Raw genomic sequence first — 17,682 nt, 5'->3', positions numbered from 1 at the left:
TTGGGGGGTCCCAGTTTGGGGAGGGGTCCCAGTTTGGGGGGGGTCCCAGTTTGGGGAGGGGTCCCAGTTTGGGGGGGGGTCCCAGTTTGGGGGGTCCCAGTTTCGGGGGTCCCAGTCTGGGGAGGGTCCCAGTCTGGGGGGGGTCCCAGTTTGGGGGCGGGGTCCCAATTTGGGGGATCCCAGTTTGGAGAGGGTCCCAGTTTGGGGGGTCCCAGTTTGGGGGGGGGTCCCAGTTTGGGTGGTCCCAGTTTGGGTGGTCCTAGTTTGTGGGGAGGGTCCCAGTTTGTGGAGGGTCCCAGTTTGGGGGGTCCCAGTTTGGGGAGTCCCAGTTTGGGGGGGGGGGTCCCAGTTTGGAGGGGTCCCAGTTTGGGGGGGTCCCAGTTTGGGGGGGGTCCCAGTTTGGGGGGGGTCCCAGTTTGGGGAGGGTCCCAGTTTGGGGAGTCCCAGTTTGGGGTGGGGTCCCAGTTTTGGGAGTGGTCCCAGTTTAGAGGGGTCCCAGTTTGGGGGGTCCCAGTTTGGGGAGGGGTCCCAGTTTGGGGGTTCCCAGTTTGGAGAGGGTCCTGTTTGGGGGGGTCCCAGTTTGGGGGGTCCCAGTTTGGGGAGGGGTCCCAGTTTAGGGGGGTCCAAGTTTGGGGGGTCCCAGTTTGGGGGGTCCCAGTTTAGGGGGTCCCAGATTGGGTGGTCCCAGTTTGGGGAAGGTACCATTTTGGGGGGTCCCAGTTTGGGGGGAGTTTGGGGAGGGGTCCCAGTTTGGGGGTGGGGGGCTCGGTTTTCAGGGGGATCCCAGTTTGGGGGATCCCAGTTTGGGGGGGTCCCAGTTTGGGGAGGGGTCCCAGTTTGGGGGATCCCAGTTTGGGGGGGGGTCCCAGTTTGGGGAGGGGTCCCAGTTTGGGGGGTCCCAGTTTGGGGGGGTCTTGGTTTGGGGAGTTTGGGGAGTGGTCCCAGTTTGGGGAGGGGTCCCAGTTTAGGGGGGTCCCAGTTTGGGGAGGGGTCCCAGTTTGGGGAGGGGTCCCAGTTTGGGGGATCCCAGTTTGGGGGGGGGTCCCAGTTTGGGGAGGGGTCCCAGTTTGGGGGGTCCCAGTTTGGGGGGGTCTTGGTTTGGGGAGTTTGGGGAGTGGTCCCAGTTTGGGGAGGGGTCCCAGTTTAGGGGGGTCCCAGTTTGGGGAGGGGTCCCAGTTTGGGGGGGGGTCCCAGTTTGGGGAGGGGTCCCAGTTCAGGGGGGTCCCACTTTGGGGGGTCCCAGTTTGGGGAGGGGTCCCAGTTTGGGGGGGTCCCAGTTTGGGGAGGGTCCCAGTTTGGGGAGGGGTCCCAGTTTGGGGGGTCCCAGTTTGGGGAGGGGTCCCAGTTTGGGGAGGGTCCCAGTTTGGGGGGGGTCCCAGTTTGGGGGGGTCCCAGTTTGGGGGGGGGGTCCCAGTTTGGGGGGGGATCCCAGTTTGGGGAGTGGTCCCAGTTTGGGGGGTCCCAGTTTAGAGTGGTCCCAGTTTGGAGGGTCCCAGTTTAGGGGGTCCCAGTTTGGGGCGGGGTCCCAGTTTGGAAGGTCCCAGTTTGGGGAGGGGTCCCAGTTTGGGGGGGGTCCCAGTTTGGGGAGGGTCCCAGTTTAGAGGGGTCCCAGTTTGGGGAGGGTCCCAGTTTGGGGAGGGGTCCCAGTTTGGGGGGTCCCAGTTTAGGGGGGTCCCAGTTTAAGGGGGTCCCAGTTTGGGTGGTCCCAGTTTGGGGGGGTCCCAGTTTGGGGGGGTCCCAGTTTGGGTGGTCCCAGTTTGGGGGGGTCCCAGTTTGGGGGGTCCCAGTCTGGGGAGGGGTCCCAGTTTGGGGAGTCCCAGTTTAGAGGGGTCCCAGTTTGGGGAGGGGTCCCAGTTTGGGGAGGGGTCCCAGTTTAGGGGGGGTTCCCAGTTTGGGGAGTGGTCCCAGTTTGGGGGGGTCCCAGTTTGGAAGGTCCCAGTTTGGGGGGGCCCAGTTTGGGGAGAGTTTGGGGAGTCCCAGTTTGGGGGGTCCCAGTTTGGGGAGGGGTCCCAGTTTAGGGGGGGTTCCCAGTTTGGGGAGGGTCCCAGTTTGGGGGGGTCCCAGTTTGGAAGGTCCCAGTTTGGGGGGTCCCAGTTTGGGGAGGGGTCCCAGTTTGGGGAGGGGTCCCAGTTTGGGGAGGGGCCCCAGTTCATGGGGGTCCCACTTTGGGGGGTCCCAGTTTGGGGGATCCCATTTTGGGGAGGGGTCCCAGTTTGGGGGGGTCCCAGTTTGGGGGGTCCCAGTTTGGGGGGTCCCAGTTTAGAGGGGTCCCAGTTTGGGGGGGTCCCAGTTTGGGGAGGGTCCCAGTTTGGGGTGGGGTCCCAGTTTGGGTGGTCCCAGTTTGGGGAGTGGTCCCAGTTTGGGGAGTGGTCCCAGTTTGGAGGGTCCCAGTTTGGGGGGGTCCCAGTTTGGGGAGGGTCCCAGTTTAGGGGGTTCCCAGTTTGGGGAGTGGTCCCAGTTTGGGGAGTGGTCCCAGTTTGGAGGGTCCCAGTTTGGGGAGGGTCCCAGTTTGGAGGGTCCCAGTTTGGGAGTGGTCCCAGTTTGGGGGGTCCCAGTTTGGGGGGTCCCAGTTTGGGGAGTGGTCCCAGTTTGGGGAGGGGTCCCAGTTTGGGGGGTGTCCCAGTTTGGGGGGTCCCAGTTTGGAGGGTCCCAGTTTGGGGGGTCCCAGTTTGGGGGTGGTCCCAGTTTGGGGGGTCCCAGTTTGGGGGGGTCCCAGTTTGGGGGGAGGGGTCCCAGTTTGGGGGGTCCCAGTTTGGGGGGGGTCCCAGTTTGGGGGGGGTCCCAGTTCATGGGGGTCCCACTTTGGGGGGTCCCAGTTTGGGGGGTCCCAGTTTGGGGGGGTCCCGTCCCAGTTTGGGGAGGGGTCCCAGTTTAGAGGGGTCCCAGTTTGGGGGGGGTCCCAGTTTGGGGAGGGGTCCCAGTTTAGAGGGGTCCCAGTTTGGGGGGTCCCAGTTTGGGGGGTCCCAGTTTGGGGGGGGTCCCAGTTTGGGGGGTCCCAGTTTGGGGGGGGGTCCCAGTTTGGGGAGGGGTCCCAGTTTAGAGGGGTCCCAGTTTGGGGTGGGGTCCCAGTTTGGGGGGGGTCCCAGTTTGGGGAAGGGGTCCCAGTTTGGGGGGTCCCAGTTTGGGGAGGGGTCCCAGTTTGGGGGTGGGGGGCTCGGTTTTGAGGGGGATCCCAGTTTGGGGGATCCCAGTTTGGGGGGGTCCCAGTTTGGGGATGAGTCCCAGTTTGGGGGGTCCCAGTTTGGAGGGTCCCAGTTTGGAGGGTCCCAGTTTGGGGGGGGTCCCAGTTTGGGGGGGTCCCAGTTTGGGGGGGAGTCCCAGTTTGGGGGATCCCAGTTTGGGGGGTCCCAGTTTGGAGGGTCCCAGTTTGGAGGGTCCCAGTTTGGGGGGGGTCCCAGTTTGGGGGGATCCCTATTTTGAGGGGGGGTCCCTATTTTTGGGGGGCTCCCAATTTTGGGGGTATCCCAATTTTGAGGGGGGCTCCCAATTTTGAGGGGCGTCCCAATTTTGGGGGGGGTCCCAATTTTGAGGGGGGGTCCCAATTTTGAGGGGGGGGGTCCCAATTTTGGGGGTGTCCCAATTTTGGGGTATCCCTATTTTGAGGGGGGGTCCCAATTTTGGGGGGGGGCCCTATTTTGGGGGGGGTCCCTATTTTGAGGGGGGGTCCCTATTTTTGGGGGGGTCCCAATTTTGAGGGGGTGTCCCAGCTTTAGGGGGGGGTCCCAATATTGGGGGGGGTCCCAATTTTGAGGGGGGTCCCTATTTTGAGGGGGGGTCCCTATTTTGAGGGGGGTCCCAGCTTTAGGGGGGGTCCCAGTTTGGGGTGGGGTCCCAGTTTGGGGGGAGGGGTCCCAGTTTGGGGTGGGGTCCCAGTTTGGGGGGGTCCCAATTTTGGGGGGGTCCCAATTTTGGGGGGGTCCCAATTTTGAGGGTTCCCAATTTTGGGGGGGGGTCCCAATTTTAGGGGGGTCCAGCCTTGGGGGGCGTGTCCTGTTGGGGGGGCGTGTCCGCTTTGGGGGGGGGGGTCTCATTTTGGGGGGGGGGGGATCAAGTTTTGGGGGGAGGTGGGGGAGGGGCTGTCCCATATCAGGGCTCCCATTTTGGGGGGGTCCCGTCCCTTTTTTTGGGGGGGGTCTCCCCATCTTGGGATGTCCCATTTTGCCTTTCCCACGGGGGGGGGGGGGGGTCGGTCCCATTTTTGGGGTGGGGGGGGTGTCTCCCCTTTTGGGGGTCTCCCATTTTTGGGGGGAGTCCCTATTTTTGGGGGGGGTCCCTATTTTGAGGGGGGTCCCTATTTTGAGGGGGGTCCCTATTTTTGGGGGGTGTCCCAATTTTGAGGGGGGTCCCAATATTGGGGGGAGGTCCCAATTTTGGGGGGGTCCCTATTTTGAGGGGGGGGTCCCTATTTTTGGGGGTCTCCCATTTTTGAGGGGGGGTCCCAATTTTGAGGGGGGTCCCAATTTTGAGGGGGGGTCCCAATTTTGGGGGGGTCCAGCCTTGGGGGGCGTGTCCTGTTTGGGGGGGGCGTGTCCGCTTTGGGGGGGGTCTCATTTTGGGGGGGGGGGATCAAGTTTGGGGGGGGGGTTGGGGGAGGGGCTGTCCCATATCAGGGCTCCCATTTTGGGGGGGTCCCGTCCCTTTTTTTGGGGGGGTCTCCCCATCTTGGGATGTCCCATTTTGCCTTTCCCACGGGGGGGGGGGGGGGTCGGTCCCATTTTTGGGGTGGGGGGGGTGTCTCCCCATTTTGGGGGTCTCCCATTTTTGGGGGGGGGGGGGTCCCGCGGAGGAGGAGGAGGAGGAGGAAGGGGGGGGGGTTCCCTTTTCCCTTTTGGGGGGCGGGGGGGTGTCCTCATATTTTGGGGGGGGGGGTGTTTTTTTGGGGTGTCCCGCGCGCGGGGGGGGTCTCACGCCGGCAGCGGGGGGGTCCCGAGGGTCTCCTGCCCGTCCCGGGGGGGGTCGCGGCCCCCCCAGCCCCGACCCCGAGCGGCCGCTGCGGGCGGGCGGCGGCGGCGGGGCCGTGACGCAGCAGCGGCGGCGCGGGGGGGGCCGGGGGGGCGGCCGAGGGACGGCGGCACCGGGGACCCCCCCGGGGACCCCCCCGGGCCCCCCCCGGAGCTGCGGGAGGGGGTGGGGAGGGGGAGAAAGCGGCGCGGAGACCCCAAAAAAACGCCCCCCCCCCCCCAAAAAATCCGAACACCCCCCCCCCCTTCACACCCCCCCCCCCCCACCCCCGCGGCCGGGGCTGCCCCGCCGGCCACAGGCCACGCCCACTGCGGGATGGCCACGCCCACAGAGGAGATGGCCACGCCCACAATGCGCTGGCCACGCCCCCTGCCACGCCCCCTTAGCGCGCCCGCCGCCGGTGGCGCAGAGGGTGGGGCCACGCCCACAGAGTGCTGGCCACGCCCACAGAGCACTGGCCACGCCCACAGAGCCCTGGCCACGCCCCCAGATCAATAACCACGCCCACAGAGCCCTGGCCACGGCCACAGAGCGCCGGCCACGCCCACAGAGCCCTGGCCACACCCACAGAGCCCTGGCCACGCCCACAGAGCGCTGGCCACGCCCACAGAGCCCTGGCCACACCCACAGAGCGCCGGCCACGCCCACAGAGCGCTGGACACGCCCACAGAGCCCTGGCCACACCCACAGAGCCCTGGCCACGCCCACAGAGCGCTGGCCACGCCCACACAGCCACGACAGGGGTTTGGTCACGCCCACGGCCACGCCCACCTATCCCCAGCGGAGCAGAGGCCACGCCCACAACGCGATTAAGCCACGCCCACAAATATCAGGCCACGCCCCCAAGCCTTGGCCAGGCGGATTTGGGGGAAATTTTGGGGGTTTTGGGTGATTTGGGGGAAATTTTGGGTGATTTGGGGGGGATTTTGGGCATTTTGGATGATTTGGGGGGTTTTGGGTGATTTGGGGAAAATTTTAGGGGTTTTGGGTGATTTGGGGGGGAATTTTGGGGTTTTGGGTGATTTGGGGGAAATTTTGGGGTTTTGGGTGATTTGGGGGAAATTTTGAGAGATTTGGGGAAAATTTGGGGGGTTTTGAGTGATTTGGGGGAAATTTTGGGGTTTTGGGTGATTTGGGGGGGATTTGGGGGTTTTGGGTGATTTGGGGGAAATTTTGGGGTTTTGGGTGATTTGGGGGGAAATTTTGGGGGTTTTGGGTGATTTGGGGGAAATTTTGGGTGATTTGGGGAAAATTTTGGGGGTTTTGGGTGATTTGGGGGAAATTTTGGGGTTTTGGGTGATTTGGAGGGAAATTTTGGGGGGTTTTGAGTGATTTAGGGGAAATTTTGGGGTTTTGGGTTGTTTTGGGGGGGAATTTTTCGGGTTTTGGGTGATTTGGGGGAAATTTTGGGTGTTTTGAGTGATTTAGGGGAAATTTTGAGGTTTTGGGTGATTTGGGGATGTTTTGGGCGGATTTGGGGATGTTTTGGGCGGATTTGAGGATATTTGGGATGGATTTGGGGATGTTTTGGGTGGATTTGGGGATATTTGGGTGGATTTGGGGATATTTGGGTGGATTTGGGGATGTTTTGGGCGGATTTGGGGATGTTTTGGGTGGATTTGGGGATATTTGGGTGGATTTGGGGGTGTTTTGGGCGGATTTGGGGATGTTTTGGGTGGATTTGGGATGGATTTGGGGATGTTTTTGGAGGATTTGGGGATATTTGGGTGGATTTGGGGATGTTTGGGGTGGATTTGTGGTTTTGGGCGGATTTGGGGATGTTTTTGGAGGATTTGAGGATATTTGGGTGGATTTGGGGATGTTTTGGGTGGATTTGGGATGGATTTGTGGTTGTTTTGGGCGGATTTGGGGATGTTTTGGGCGGATTTGAGGATGTTTTTGGAGGATTTGAGGATATTTGGGTGGATTTGGGGATGTTTTGGGCGGATTTTGGGTTGTTTTGGGCGGATTTGGGGATGTTTTTGGAGGATTTGAGGATATTTGGGTGGATTTGGGGATGTTTTGGGTGGATTTGAGGATATTTGGGCGGATTTGGGGATGTTTTGGGTGGATTTGGGGATGTTTTGGGTGGATTTGTGGGTTTGGGTGGATTTGGGGCGGATTTGGGGATGTTTTTGGAGGATTTGAGGATATTTGGGTGGATTTGTGGCTGTTTTGGGCGGATTTGGGATGGATTTGGGGATGTTTTGGGTGGATTTGGGGATGTTTTGGGTGGATTTGGGGTGGATTTGGGGATGTTTTGGGTGGATTTAGGGTGGATTTGGGGATGTTTTGGGCTGGATTTGGGGATGTTTTGGGTGGATTTGGGGATGTTTTTGGATGATTTGGGGTGGATTTTGGGATGTTTTGGCTGGATTTGGGGATGTTTTGGGCGGATTTGGGGATGTTTTTGGAGGATTTGAGGATATTTGGGTGGATTTGGGGATGTTTTGGGTGGATTTGGGCGGATTTGGGGATATTTGGAGGATTTGGGGATGTTTTGGGCGGATTTGGGGATGTTTTTGGAGGATTTGAGGATATGTGGGCTGGATTTGGGGATGTTTGGGGTGGATTTGGGGCGGATTTGGGGATGTTTTTGGCTGGATTTGGGGATGTTTTTGGAGGGTTTGAGGATATTTGGGTGGATTTGGGGATATTTGGGTGGATTTGGGGATGTTTTGGGCGGATTTGGGGATGTTTTTGGAGGATTTGAGGATATTTGGGGTACATTTGGGGATGTTTTGGGCGGATTTGAGGATATTTGGGTGGATTTGGGGATATTTGGGTGGATTTGAGGATGTTTTTGGAGGATTTGAAAATATTTGGGCGGATTTGGGGTGGGTTTGGGTGGATTTGAGGAGTTTTTGGGTGGATTTGAGGATGTTTTTGGAGGATTTGAGGATGTTTGGGGTACATTTGGGGATGTTTTGGGTGGATTTGAGGATGTTTTGGGTGGATTTGGGGATGTTTTGAGGATGTTTTTGGAGGATTTGAGGATGTCTGCGGTGGATTTGGGATGGATTTGGGATGGATTTGGGGATGTTTTTGGAGGATTTGAGGATATTTGGGCGGATTTGAGGATATTTGGGTGGATTTGGGGATGTTTTGGGCGGATTTGGGATGGATTTGGGGATGTTTTGGGTGGATTTGGGGATATTTGGGGTGGATTTTGGGATGTTTTGGGTGGATTTGGGGTGGTTTTGGGTGGATTTGGGGATATTTGGGTGGATTTGGGGATGTTTTGGGTGGATTTGGGGATGTTTTTGGAGGATTTGGGGATGTTTTGGGTGGATTTGTGGTTGTTTTGGGCGGATTTGGGGATGTTTGGGGTGGATTTGGGGATGTTTTGGGCGGATTTGGGGATGTTTTGGGTGGATTTGGGAATGTTTTGGGTGGATTTGGGGATGTTTTGGGCGGATTTGGGGATGTTTTGGGCGGATTTGAGGTTGTTTTGGGCGGATTTGGGGATGTTTTGGGCGGATTTGGGGATGTTTTGGGTGGATTTGGGAATGTTTTGGGTGGATTTGGGGATGTTTTGGGTGGATTTGGGGATGTTTTGAGCGGATTTGGGGATGTTTTTGGAGGATTTGGGGATGTTTGGGCTGGATTTGGGGATTTTTTTGAGGATTTGGGGATATTTGGGGTGGATTTGGGGATGTTTTGGGTGGATTTGGGGCGGATTTGGGTGGATTTGGGGATGTTTTGGGCGGATTTGGGATGGATTTGGGTGGATTTGGGGATGTTTTGGGCAGATTTGGGATGGATTTGGGGTTGTTTTGGGTGGATTTGGGGTGGATTTGAGGATGTTTGGGGTGGATTTGGGTTGGATTTGCAGATGTTTTGGGTGGATTTGAGGATATTTGGGCTGGATTTGGGGATATTTGGGCGGATTTGGGGATGTTTTGGGCGGATTTGGGGATATTTGGGCGGATTTGGGGATATTTGGGCGGATTTGAGGATGTTTTGGGGGGATTTGGGGATGTTTTGGGCGGATTTGAGGATGTTTTTGGAGGATTTGAGGATATTTGGGTGGATTTGGGGTGGATTTGGGGATGTTTTTGGCTGGATTTGGGGTTGTTTTGGGCGGATTTGGGGATGTTTTTGGAGGATTTGAGGATATTTGGGTGGATTTGTGGTTGTTTTGGGCCGATTTGGGGATGTTTTGGGTGGATTTGAGGATATTTGGGCTGGATTTGGGGATGTTTTGGGCGGATTTGTGGTTGTTTTGGGCGGATTTGTGGTTGTTTTGGGCGGATTTGGGGATGTTTTGGGCGGATTTGGGGATGTTTTGGGCGGATTTGGGGATATTTGGGCTGGATTTGGGGATGTTTTGGGCGGATTTGAGGATATTTGGGTGGATTTGTGGTTGTTTTGGGTGGATTTGTGGTTGTTTTGGGCGGATTTGGGGATGTTTTGAGCGGATTTGGGGATGTTTTGGGTGGATTTGAGGATATTTGGGCGGATTTGGGGATGTTTTGGGTGGATTTGAGGATATTTGGGTGGATTTGGGGATATTTTGGGTGGATTTGGGGATGTTTTGGGTGGATTTGAGGATATTTGGGTGGATTTGGGATGTTTTGGGTGGATTTGGGATGGATTTGAGGATATTTGGGCTGGATTTTGGGATGTTTTGGGCGGATTTGGGGAGTTTCGGGCGCTGTGGGCGGGGCTTGCGCTCAGGCCACGCCCCCTCCCATCCCAATAACAAAACAACGCCGTACCCCACGTGGCCACGCCCACAGCCCCGCTCAGCCAATCACAGCTCTCCTCCACCACACAAGCCCCGCCCCCTCGCCAGGCCCCGCCCCTCCCCAGCCGTTACCCCTTGGCGGGCGAACCCCCTCCCACCCTGACCCCGCCCCGCGCTCCCATTGGCTCCCCCTGCTCCGGCGCCGCGCTCCCATTGGCTGAGACGCGCGGGGGCGGGACCTCCCCTCACAACTCGCCTCGCTATTGGCCGAGGCGCGGGGACCTAAGGGCGCGCGGCGGTTTGAAGGCGCGCGGGACAAGATGGCGGCGGCGCCTCAGGCCGGTGCCGCTGCTCTCCCGGGGCCGCGTTCGCGCCTCCCGCGGCTGCCGGTGGCCCGGGCCCAGGAGAAGCGGCCCCCGTCGTGCGTCAGCACCGAGGGGCCGGCGGCGGGACCTCCTCAGCAGGTGCGGAGCTTTCCCCGGGCGGCTTTTCCCTGGCTGCTCCCCGCGCCGGGGCCGCCTGACGCCGTTTGTCCCCTCACAGAAACGATCCCGGACCGGCCTCGCGCCCGGAGGCGCCAAGGCCGCGCCCAAGGCCCCGCTCAGGGCCCCCCTCAGGACTCTGGGCCCGGCGGCTGCGGCGGGAAAGAACGGTACGGGAGAGGTTTGGGGAGATTAAAGGTGGTTTTAGGGAGGTTAAAGGCGATTTTGGGGTTCTGGAGGAGCTTCCTGGGAGTGTTTGGGTGGTTTGGAGGAGTTTTGGGGAGATTTGGGGAGGTTAAAGATGTTTTTGGGGTACTGGAGGGGTTCTGGGGGAGCTTTCCAGGAGTGTTTGGGTGGTTTGGAGGAGTTTTGGAGGAGTTTTGGGGAGGTTAAAGGTGTTTTTGGGGTTCTGGAGGAGCTTCCCGGGTGTGTTTGGGTGGTTTGGAGGAGTTTTGGGGGGATTTGGGGAGGTTTAAGGTGTTTTTGGGGTTCTGGAGGGGTTCTGGGGGAGCTTTGCAGGAGTGTTTGGGTGGTTTGGAGGAGTTTTGGGGGGATTTGGGGAGGTTTAAGGTATTTTTGGGGCGCTGGAGCAGCTTCCCGGGAGTGTTTGTGTGGTTTGGAGGAGTTTTGGGGGGATTTGGGGAGGTTAAAGGTGGTTTTGGGGAGACTAAAGGTGTTTTTGGGGAGGTTAAAGGTGTTTTTGGGGTGCTGGAGGGGTTCTGGGGGAGCTTTCCAGGAGTGTTTGGGAGGTTTGGGGGAGTTTTGGAGGAGTTTTGGGGAGGTTAAAGGTGTTTTTGGGGTTCTGGAGGAGCTTCCCAGGAAGGTTTGGGTGGTTTGGAGGAGTTTTGGGGAGGTTAAAGGCGATTTTGGGGTTCTGGAGGAGCTTCCCAGGAAGGTTTGAGGGGATTTGGGGAGGTTAAAGGTGTTTTTGGGGTTCTGTAGGAGCTTCCTGGGAGTGTTTGGAGGAGTTTTGCGGGGTTTTGGGGAGGTTTAAGGCGATTTTGGGGCGCTGGAGCAGCTTCCTGGGAGTGTTTGTGTGGTTTGGAGGAGTTTTGTGGGTATTTGGTGAGGTTTTTGGGGTTCTGGGGGAGCTTCTTGGGAGGGTTTTGGGGGGATTTGGGGAGGTTAAAGGCGATTTTGGGGTTCTGGAGGAGCTTCCCGGGAGTGTTTGGAGGAGTTTTGAGGGGATTTGGGGAGGTTAAAGGTGTTTTTGGGGTTCTGGAGGAGCTTCCTGGGAAGGTTGGAGTGGTTTGGAGGAGTTTTGGGGGGATTTGGGGAGGTTAAAGGTGTTTTTGGGGTGCTGGAGGAGCTTCCCAGGAGCGTTTGGGTGGTTTGGAGGAGTTTTGGGGGGATTTGGGGAGGTTAAAGGCGATTTTGGGGTTCTGGAGGAGCTTCCTGGGAGTGTTTGTGTGGTTTGGAGGAGTTTTGTGGGTATTTGGGGAGGTTTTTGGGGTTCTGGGGGAGCTTCCCGGGAAGGTTGGGGTGGTTTGGAGGATTTTTGGGGGATTTGGGGAGGTTAAAGGTGTTTTTGGGGTGCTGGAGGGGTTCTGGGGGAGCTTTCCGGGAGTGTTTGAGTGGTTTGGAGGAGTTTTGGGGAGATTTGGGGAGGTTAAAGGTGTTTTTGGGGTTCTGGAGGGGTTCTGGGGGAGCTTTCCAGGAGTGTTTGGGAGGTTTGAGGGAGTTTTGGAGGAGTTTTGGGGAGGTTAAAGGCGATTTTGGGGTGCTGGGGGAGCTTCCCAGGAAGGTTTGAGGGGATTTGGGGAGGTTTAAGGTGTTTTTGGGGTTCTGGAGGAGCTTCCTGGGAGTGTTTGTGTGGTTTGGAGGAGTTTTGTGGGTATTTGGGGAGGTTTTTGGGGTTCTGTGGGAGCTTCCTGGGAGTGTTTGGGTGGTTTGGAGGAGTTTTGAGGGGATTTGGGGAGGTTAAAGGTGTTTTTGGGGTTCTGGAGGAGCTTCCCGGGAAGGTTTGGGTGGTTTGGGGGAGTTTTGGGGAGGTTAAAGGCGATTTTGGGGTTCTGGGGCATCTTCCTGGGAGTGTTTGTGTGGTTTGGAGGAGTTTTGGGGGGATTTGGGGAGGTTAAAGGCGATTTTGGGGTTCTGGGGCATCTTCCTGGGAGTGTTTGGGTGGTTTGGAGGAGTTTTGGGGGGATTTGGGAGGTTTAAGGGGTTCAGTGAGGTTTTGGGGGTTGTAAAGGGCTGTTTTGGGCTCATAAAGAGCATTTTGGGGAGGTGAATGAGGGATTTGTGGTGTTAACGGGGGGGCTTGGGGTGGTCCCAGGGGATTTGGGGATGCCTGGGGGGGTTCTTGGGGGGATTTGGGGAAATTAAAGAGGATTTCGAGGGATTTTATGGAGATCTGGGGCAGTTAAAGAGGATTTTTGGGGATTTTATGGGGATTGGGGCAGTTAAAGAGGATTTTGAGGGATTTTATGGAGATCTGGGGCAGTTAAAGAGGATTTTGGGAGATTTTATGGGGATTGGGGCAGTTAAAGAGGATTTTGGGAGATTTTATGGGGATCTGGGGCAGTTAAAGGGGATTTTGGGGGATTTTATGGGGATGGGGGCAGTTAAAGAGGATTTTGGGGGATTTTATGGGGATTTGGGGCAGTTAAAGGGGATTTTAGGGGGATTTGGGGCAGTTAAAGAGGGTTTTGGGGGGTTTTAGAGGGATTTGGGGCAGTTAAAGAGGATTTTGGGGGGTTTTAGGGGGATTTGGGGCAGTTAGAGGGGATTTGGGGACTCTTGGGGGGTTTTTAAGGGGGGTTCAAGGTGATCTGGGGGGGTCTCGAGGGGTTCAGACCCCCCAATGTCCCCTGTCCCCCCAGATGGCCCCCGAAAGGCGGCGACAGCGGCAGCGGCTTCTCGGGGAGGTGAGACCTGAGACCCCCCTGGTGTCCCCAAAGCCACCCTGTCCCTGTCCCCTCCCAATGTCCCCAAAGCCACCCTGTCCCTGTCCCCTCCCAATGTCCCCAAAGCCACCCTGTCCCCTCCCAATGTCCCCAAAGCCACCCTGTCCCTGTCCCCTCCCAGTGTCCCCAAAGCTACCCTGTCCCTGTCCCCTCCCAATGTCCCCAAAGCCACCCTGTCCCTGTCCCCAGTGCTCTCCCAATGTCCCCAAAGCCACCCTGTCCCTGTCCCCTCCCGGTGTCCCCAAAGCCACCCTGTCCCTGTCCCCTCCTGATGTCCCCAAAGCCACCCTGTCCCTTTCCCCTCCCAATGTCCCCAAAGCCACCCTGTCCCTGTCCCCTCCCAGTGTCCCCAAAGCCACCCTGTCCCCTCCCAATGTCCCCAAAGCCACCCTGTCCCATCCCAATGTCCCCAAAGCCACCCTGTCCCATCCCAATGTCCCCAAAGCCACCCTGTCCCCTCCTGATGTCCCCAAAGCCACCCTGTCCCTTTCCCCTCCCAATGTCCCCAGTCCCCATCCCAACGTCCCCAAGCCCATCCCAGTGTCCCCAAGCCTTTCCCGATGTCCCCAGGCCCCTGCTGATGTCCCCATCCCGATGTCCCCAGTCCCTTTCCCGATGTCCCCAAGCCTTTCCCAATGTCCCCATCCTTATGTCCCCAGTCCCATCCCAATGTCCCCAGTCCCATCCCGATGTCCCCAAGCCTTTCCCGATGTCACCAGTCCCCATCCCGATGTCCCCAAGCCCATCCCGATGTCCCCATCCCAGCGTCCCCATCCCGATGTCCCCAGTCCCCATCCTGATGTCCCTGAGCCCATCCCGATGTCCCCAAGCCTTTCCCGATGTCACCAGTCCCCATCCCGATGTCCCCAAGCCCATCCCGATGTCCCCAGTCCCTTTCCCAATGTCTCCAAGCCGTTTCCCAATGTCCCCAGTCCCTTCCCTGATGTCCCCATCCCAATGTCCCCATCCTGATGTCCCCAGTCCCCATCCCGATGTCCCCAAGCCTTTCCCAATGTCCCCAGTCCCTTCCCTGATGTCCCCAAGCCTTTCCCGATGTCACCAGTCCCTTTCCCAATGTCTCCAAGCCGTTTCCCAATGTCCCTAGTCCCTTCCCTGATGTCCCCATCCCGATGTCCCCAGTCCCATCCCGATGTCCCCAGTCCCTTTCCCGATGTCCCCAGTCCCCATCCCAATGTCCCCAGTCCCTTTCTCGATGTCCCCAAGCCCATCCCAATGTCCCCAGTCCCCATCCCGATGTCCCCAAGCCTTTCCCAATGTCCCCAGTCCCCATCCCGATGTCCCCAAGCCCATCCCGATGTCCCCAGTCCCTTTCTCGATGTCCCCAGTCCCTTTCCCAATGTCTCCAAGCCGTTTCCCAATGTCCCCGGTCCCTTCCCTGATGTCCCCATCCCGATGTCCCCAAGCCCATCCTGATGTCCCCATCCCAGTGTCCCCATCCCGATGTCCCCGAGCCCATCCCGATGTCCCCGAGCCCATCCCGATGTCCCCAAGCCTTTCCCAATGTCCCCATCCCAATGTCCCCAAGCCTTTCCTGATGTCCCCAAGCCTTTCCCGATGTCCCCAGTCCCTTTCCCAATGTCCCCAAGCCTTTCCTGATGTCCCCAAGCCCATGCCAATGTCCCCAGTCCCTTTCCCCATGTCCCCGTCCCGATGTCCCCAGTCCCCATCCCAATGTCCCCAGTCCCTTTCTCGATGTCCCCAGTCCCTTCCCCAATGTCCCCAGTCCCTTTCCCAATATCCCTGAGCCCATTCTGATGTCCCCAGTCCCTTTCTCAGTCCCCATCCCGATGTCCCCAGTCCCTTTCCCGATGTCCCCAAGCCCATCCCAATGTCCCCAGTCCCCATCCCGATGTCCCCAAGCCTTTCCCAATGTCCCCAGTCCCCATCCCGATGTCCCCAAGCCCATCCCGATGTCCCCAGTCCCTTTCTCGATGTCCCCAGTCCCTTTCCCAATGTCTCCAAGCCGTTTCCCAATGTCCCTAGTCCCTTCCCTGATGTCCCCATCCCGATGTCCCCAAGCCTATCCTGATGTCCCCATCCCAGTGTCCCCGTCCTGATGTCCCCAGTCCCCATCCCGATGTCCCCAAGCCCATCCCGATGTCCCCAACCCATCCCGATGTCCCCAAGCCTTTCCTGATGTCCCCAAGCCTTTCCCAATGTCCCCAGTCCCTTTCCCAATGTCCCCAGTCCCTTTCCCAATGTCCCCAAGCCTTTCCTGATGTCCCCAAGCCCATCCCAATGTCCCCAGTCCCTTTCCCCATGTCCCCATCCCGATGTCCCCAGTCCCCATCCCAATGTCCCCAAGCCTTTCCCAATGTCCCCAAGCCTTTCCCAATGTCCCCAAGCCTTTCCCAATGTCCCCATCCCAATGTCCCCAAGCCTTTCCTGATGTCCCCAAGCCTTTCCCGATGTCCCCATCCAATGTCCCCATCCCGATGTCCCCAGTCCCCATCCCGATGTCCCCAAGCCTTTCCCAATGTCCCCAGTCCCTTTCTCGATGTCCCCAAGCCCATCCCAATGTCCCCAGTCCCCATCCCGATGTCCCCAAGCCTTTCCCAATGTCCCCGGTCCCTTTCTCGATGTCCCCAAGCCCATCCCAATGTCCCCAGTCCCTTTCCCTGTCCCCATCCCAATGTCCCCAGTCCCCATCCTGATGTCCCCATCCCGACATCCCCTCTGTCCCCAGGCTCTGCCACCAACACCTCCGTGGCGGTGGCCGGGAAGGGCCCCTCGAAGCGGCCGCCGTGGGACCTGCGGGGCCAGGTCGGGGACCTGCGGGAGGCGCTGGGTGAGGCCCGGCAGCGGCTGCAGGAGCTGGAGACGGAGAAACGGGAGCTGGAGAGCGGCAACCGGCAGCTGAGAGAGCGCCTGGAGCAGCTGCAGAGGGAGCTGGGGGACAGGGAGCGCAGGGAGAGCGGCCTCTGCAGCAGGGTCAGGTGAGAAATGACACAAAATGAGCCAAAATCCTGAAAATCTGACCCAAAATCCTGAAAAACTGACCCAAAATCCATCCAAAATGACTTAAAATCCATCCAAAATGACCCAAAATCCATCCAAACCAGATCAAGATCCTGAAAAAGTGACCCAAAATCCTGAAAACTGCCCCAAAATCCACCCAAACCCCGCTGCAGAGGGAGCTGGGGGACAGGGAGCGCAGGGAGAGCGGCCTCTGCAGCAGGGTCAGGTGAGAAATGACACAAAATGACCCAAAATCCTGAAAATCTGACCCAAAATCCATCCAAACCAGACCAAAATCCTGAAAATCTGACCCAAAATCCATCCAAAATGACCCAGAATCCTGAAAAACTGACCCAAAATCCTGAAAAACTGACCCAAAATCCACCCAAACCCCCCTGCAGAGGGAGCTGGGGGACAGGGAGCGCAGGGAGAGCGGCCTCTGCAGCAGGGTCAGGTGAGAAATGACACAAAATGAGCCAAAACCCTGAAAAACTGACCCAAAATCCATCCAAAATGACCCAAAATCCATCCAAACCAGACCAAAATCCTGAAAATCTGACCCAAAATCCTGAAAATCTGACCCAAAATCCATCCAAAATGACCCAGAATCCTGAAAAACTGACCCAAAATCCTGAAAATCTGACCCAAAATCCACCCAAACCCCCCTGCAGAGGGAGCTGGGGGACAGGGAGCGCAGGGAGAGCGGCCTCTGCAGCAGGGTCAGGTGAGAAATGACACAAAATGAGCCAAAATCCTGAAAAACTGACCCAAAATCCATCTAAAATGACCCAAAATCCATCCAAACCTGACCAAAATCCATCCAAAATGACCCAAAATCCATCCAAACCCCGCTGCAGAGGGAGCTGGGGGACAGGGAGCGCAGGGAGAGCGGCCTCTGCAGCAGGGTCAGGTGAGAAATGACCCAAAATGAGCCAAAATCCTGAAAATCTGACCCAAAATCCTGAAAAACTGACCCAAAATCTGTAAAACTGCCCCAAAATCCTGTAAATGACCCAAAATCCTGAAAAATGACCCAAAATCCTGAAAACTGACCCAAAATCCATCCAAACCAGACCAAAATCCTGAAAATCTGCCCCAAAATCCTGAAAAAGTGACCCAAAATCCTGAAAAACTGCCCCAAAATCCTGAAAATCTGCCCCAAAATCCTGTAAATGACCCAAAATCCATCCAAAATGACCCAAAATCCATCCAAACTGCCCAAAAATCCATCCAAACCAGACCAAAATCCTGAAAACTGACCCAAAATCCTGAAAATTACCCAAAATCCTGAAAATTGCCCCAAAATCCTGAAAAATGACCCAAAATCCTGAAAAACTGACCCAAAATCCAACCAAACCAGACCAAAATCCTGAGAAACTGACCCAAAATCTGGAAAAACTGCCCCAAAATCTGTTTCAAATCCATTTAAAAGTGTCCCAAATCCCTCAAAATCCTCTGGAGGGAGCGGGAATGCTGGGAAAGCCTCAGAGTGTTGAAAAAACCCCAAAATCCACCCAAAATCCCTTGAGATTCCCCAGATCTTCCCTAAAACCTTCCCAAAAATTCCCAAATTAACCCCAAAAATTCCCAAATTAACCCCAAATTAACCCTAAATCCCTCAAAATTCTGAGTTTTCCAAGATCCTCTCAAAAGTTCTCTAAAA

General features: G+C 57.3%; 2 protein-coding genes across 3 annotated transcripts in view; one reads left to right on the top strand and one right to left on the bottom strand.

Annotated features, from left to right (window-relative positions):
* PHF1 (PHD finger protein 1) overlaps positions 1–5,036 on the bottom strand; it is a 57,779-nt gene extending 52,743 nt beyond the window's left edge. Inside the window, exon 1 of the mRNA XM_058857305.1 lies at positions 4,909–5,036. The gene's annotated coding sequence lies outside the window, so the exon portion shown is untranslated. The remainder of the gene's footprint in view (positions 1–4,908) is intronic.
* A 4,810-nt stretch (positions 5,037–9,846) lies between these two features.
* KIFC1 (kinesin family member C1) overlaps positions 9,847–17,682 on the top strand; it is a 42,385-nt gene continuing 34,549 nt past the window's right edge. The window contains exons 1-4 of one of the 2 annotated variants that reach the window (XM_058857417.1): positions 9,847–10,116; positions 10,196–10,304; positions 12,957–13,001; positions 15,748–15,997. In XM_058857417.1, coding sequence (XP_058713400.1) covers positions 9,973–10,116; positions 10,196–10,304; positions 12,957–13,001; positions 15,748–15,997 — 548 coding nt within the window. In that variant the 5' untranslated portion in view covers positions 9,847–9,972. The remainder of the gene's footprint in view (positions 10,117–10,195; positions 10,305–12,956; positions 13,002–15,747; positions 15,998–17,682) is intronic. The other variant, XM_058857416.1, reaches the window with a different exon arrangement.

The sequence above is a fragment of the Poecile atricapillus genome, chromosome 26 (assembly GCF_030490865.1).
Source record: "Poecile atricapillus isolate bPoeAtr1 chromosome 26, bPoeAtr1.hap1, whole genome shotgun sequence".
NCBI classification, from domain to species: domain Eukaryota; kingdom Metazoa; phylum Chordata; class Aves; order Passeriformes; family Paridae; genus Poecile; species Poecile atricapillus.
This window is presented reverse-complemented; position numbering and strand designations above follow the sequence as displayed.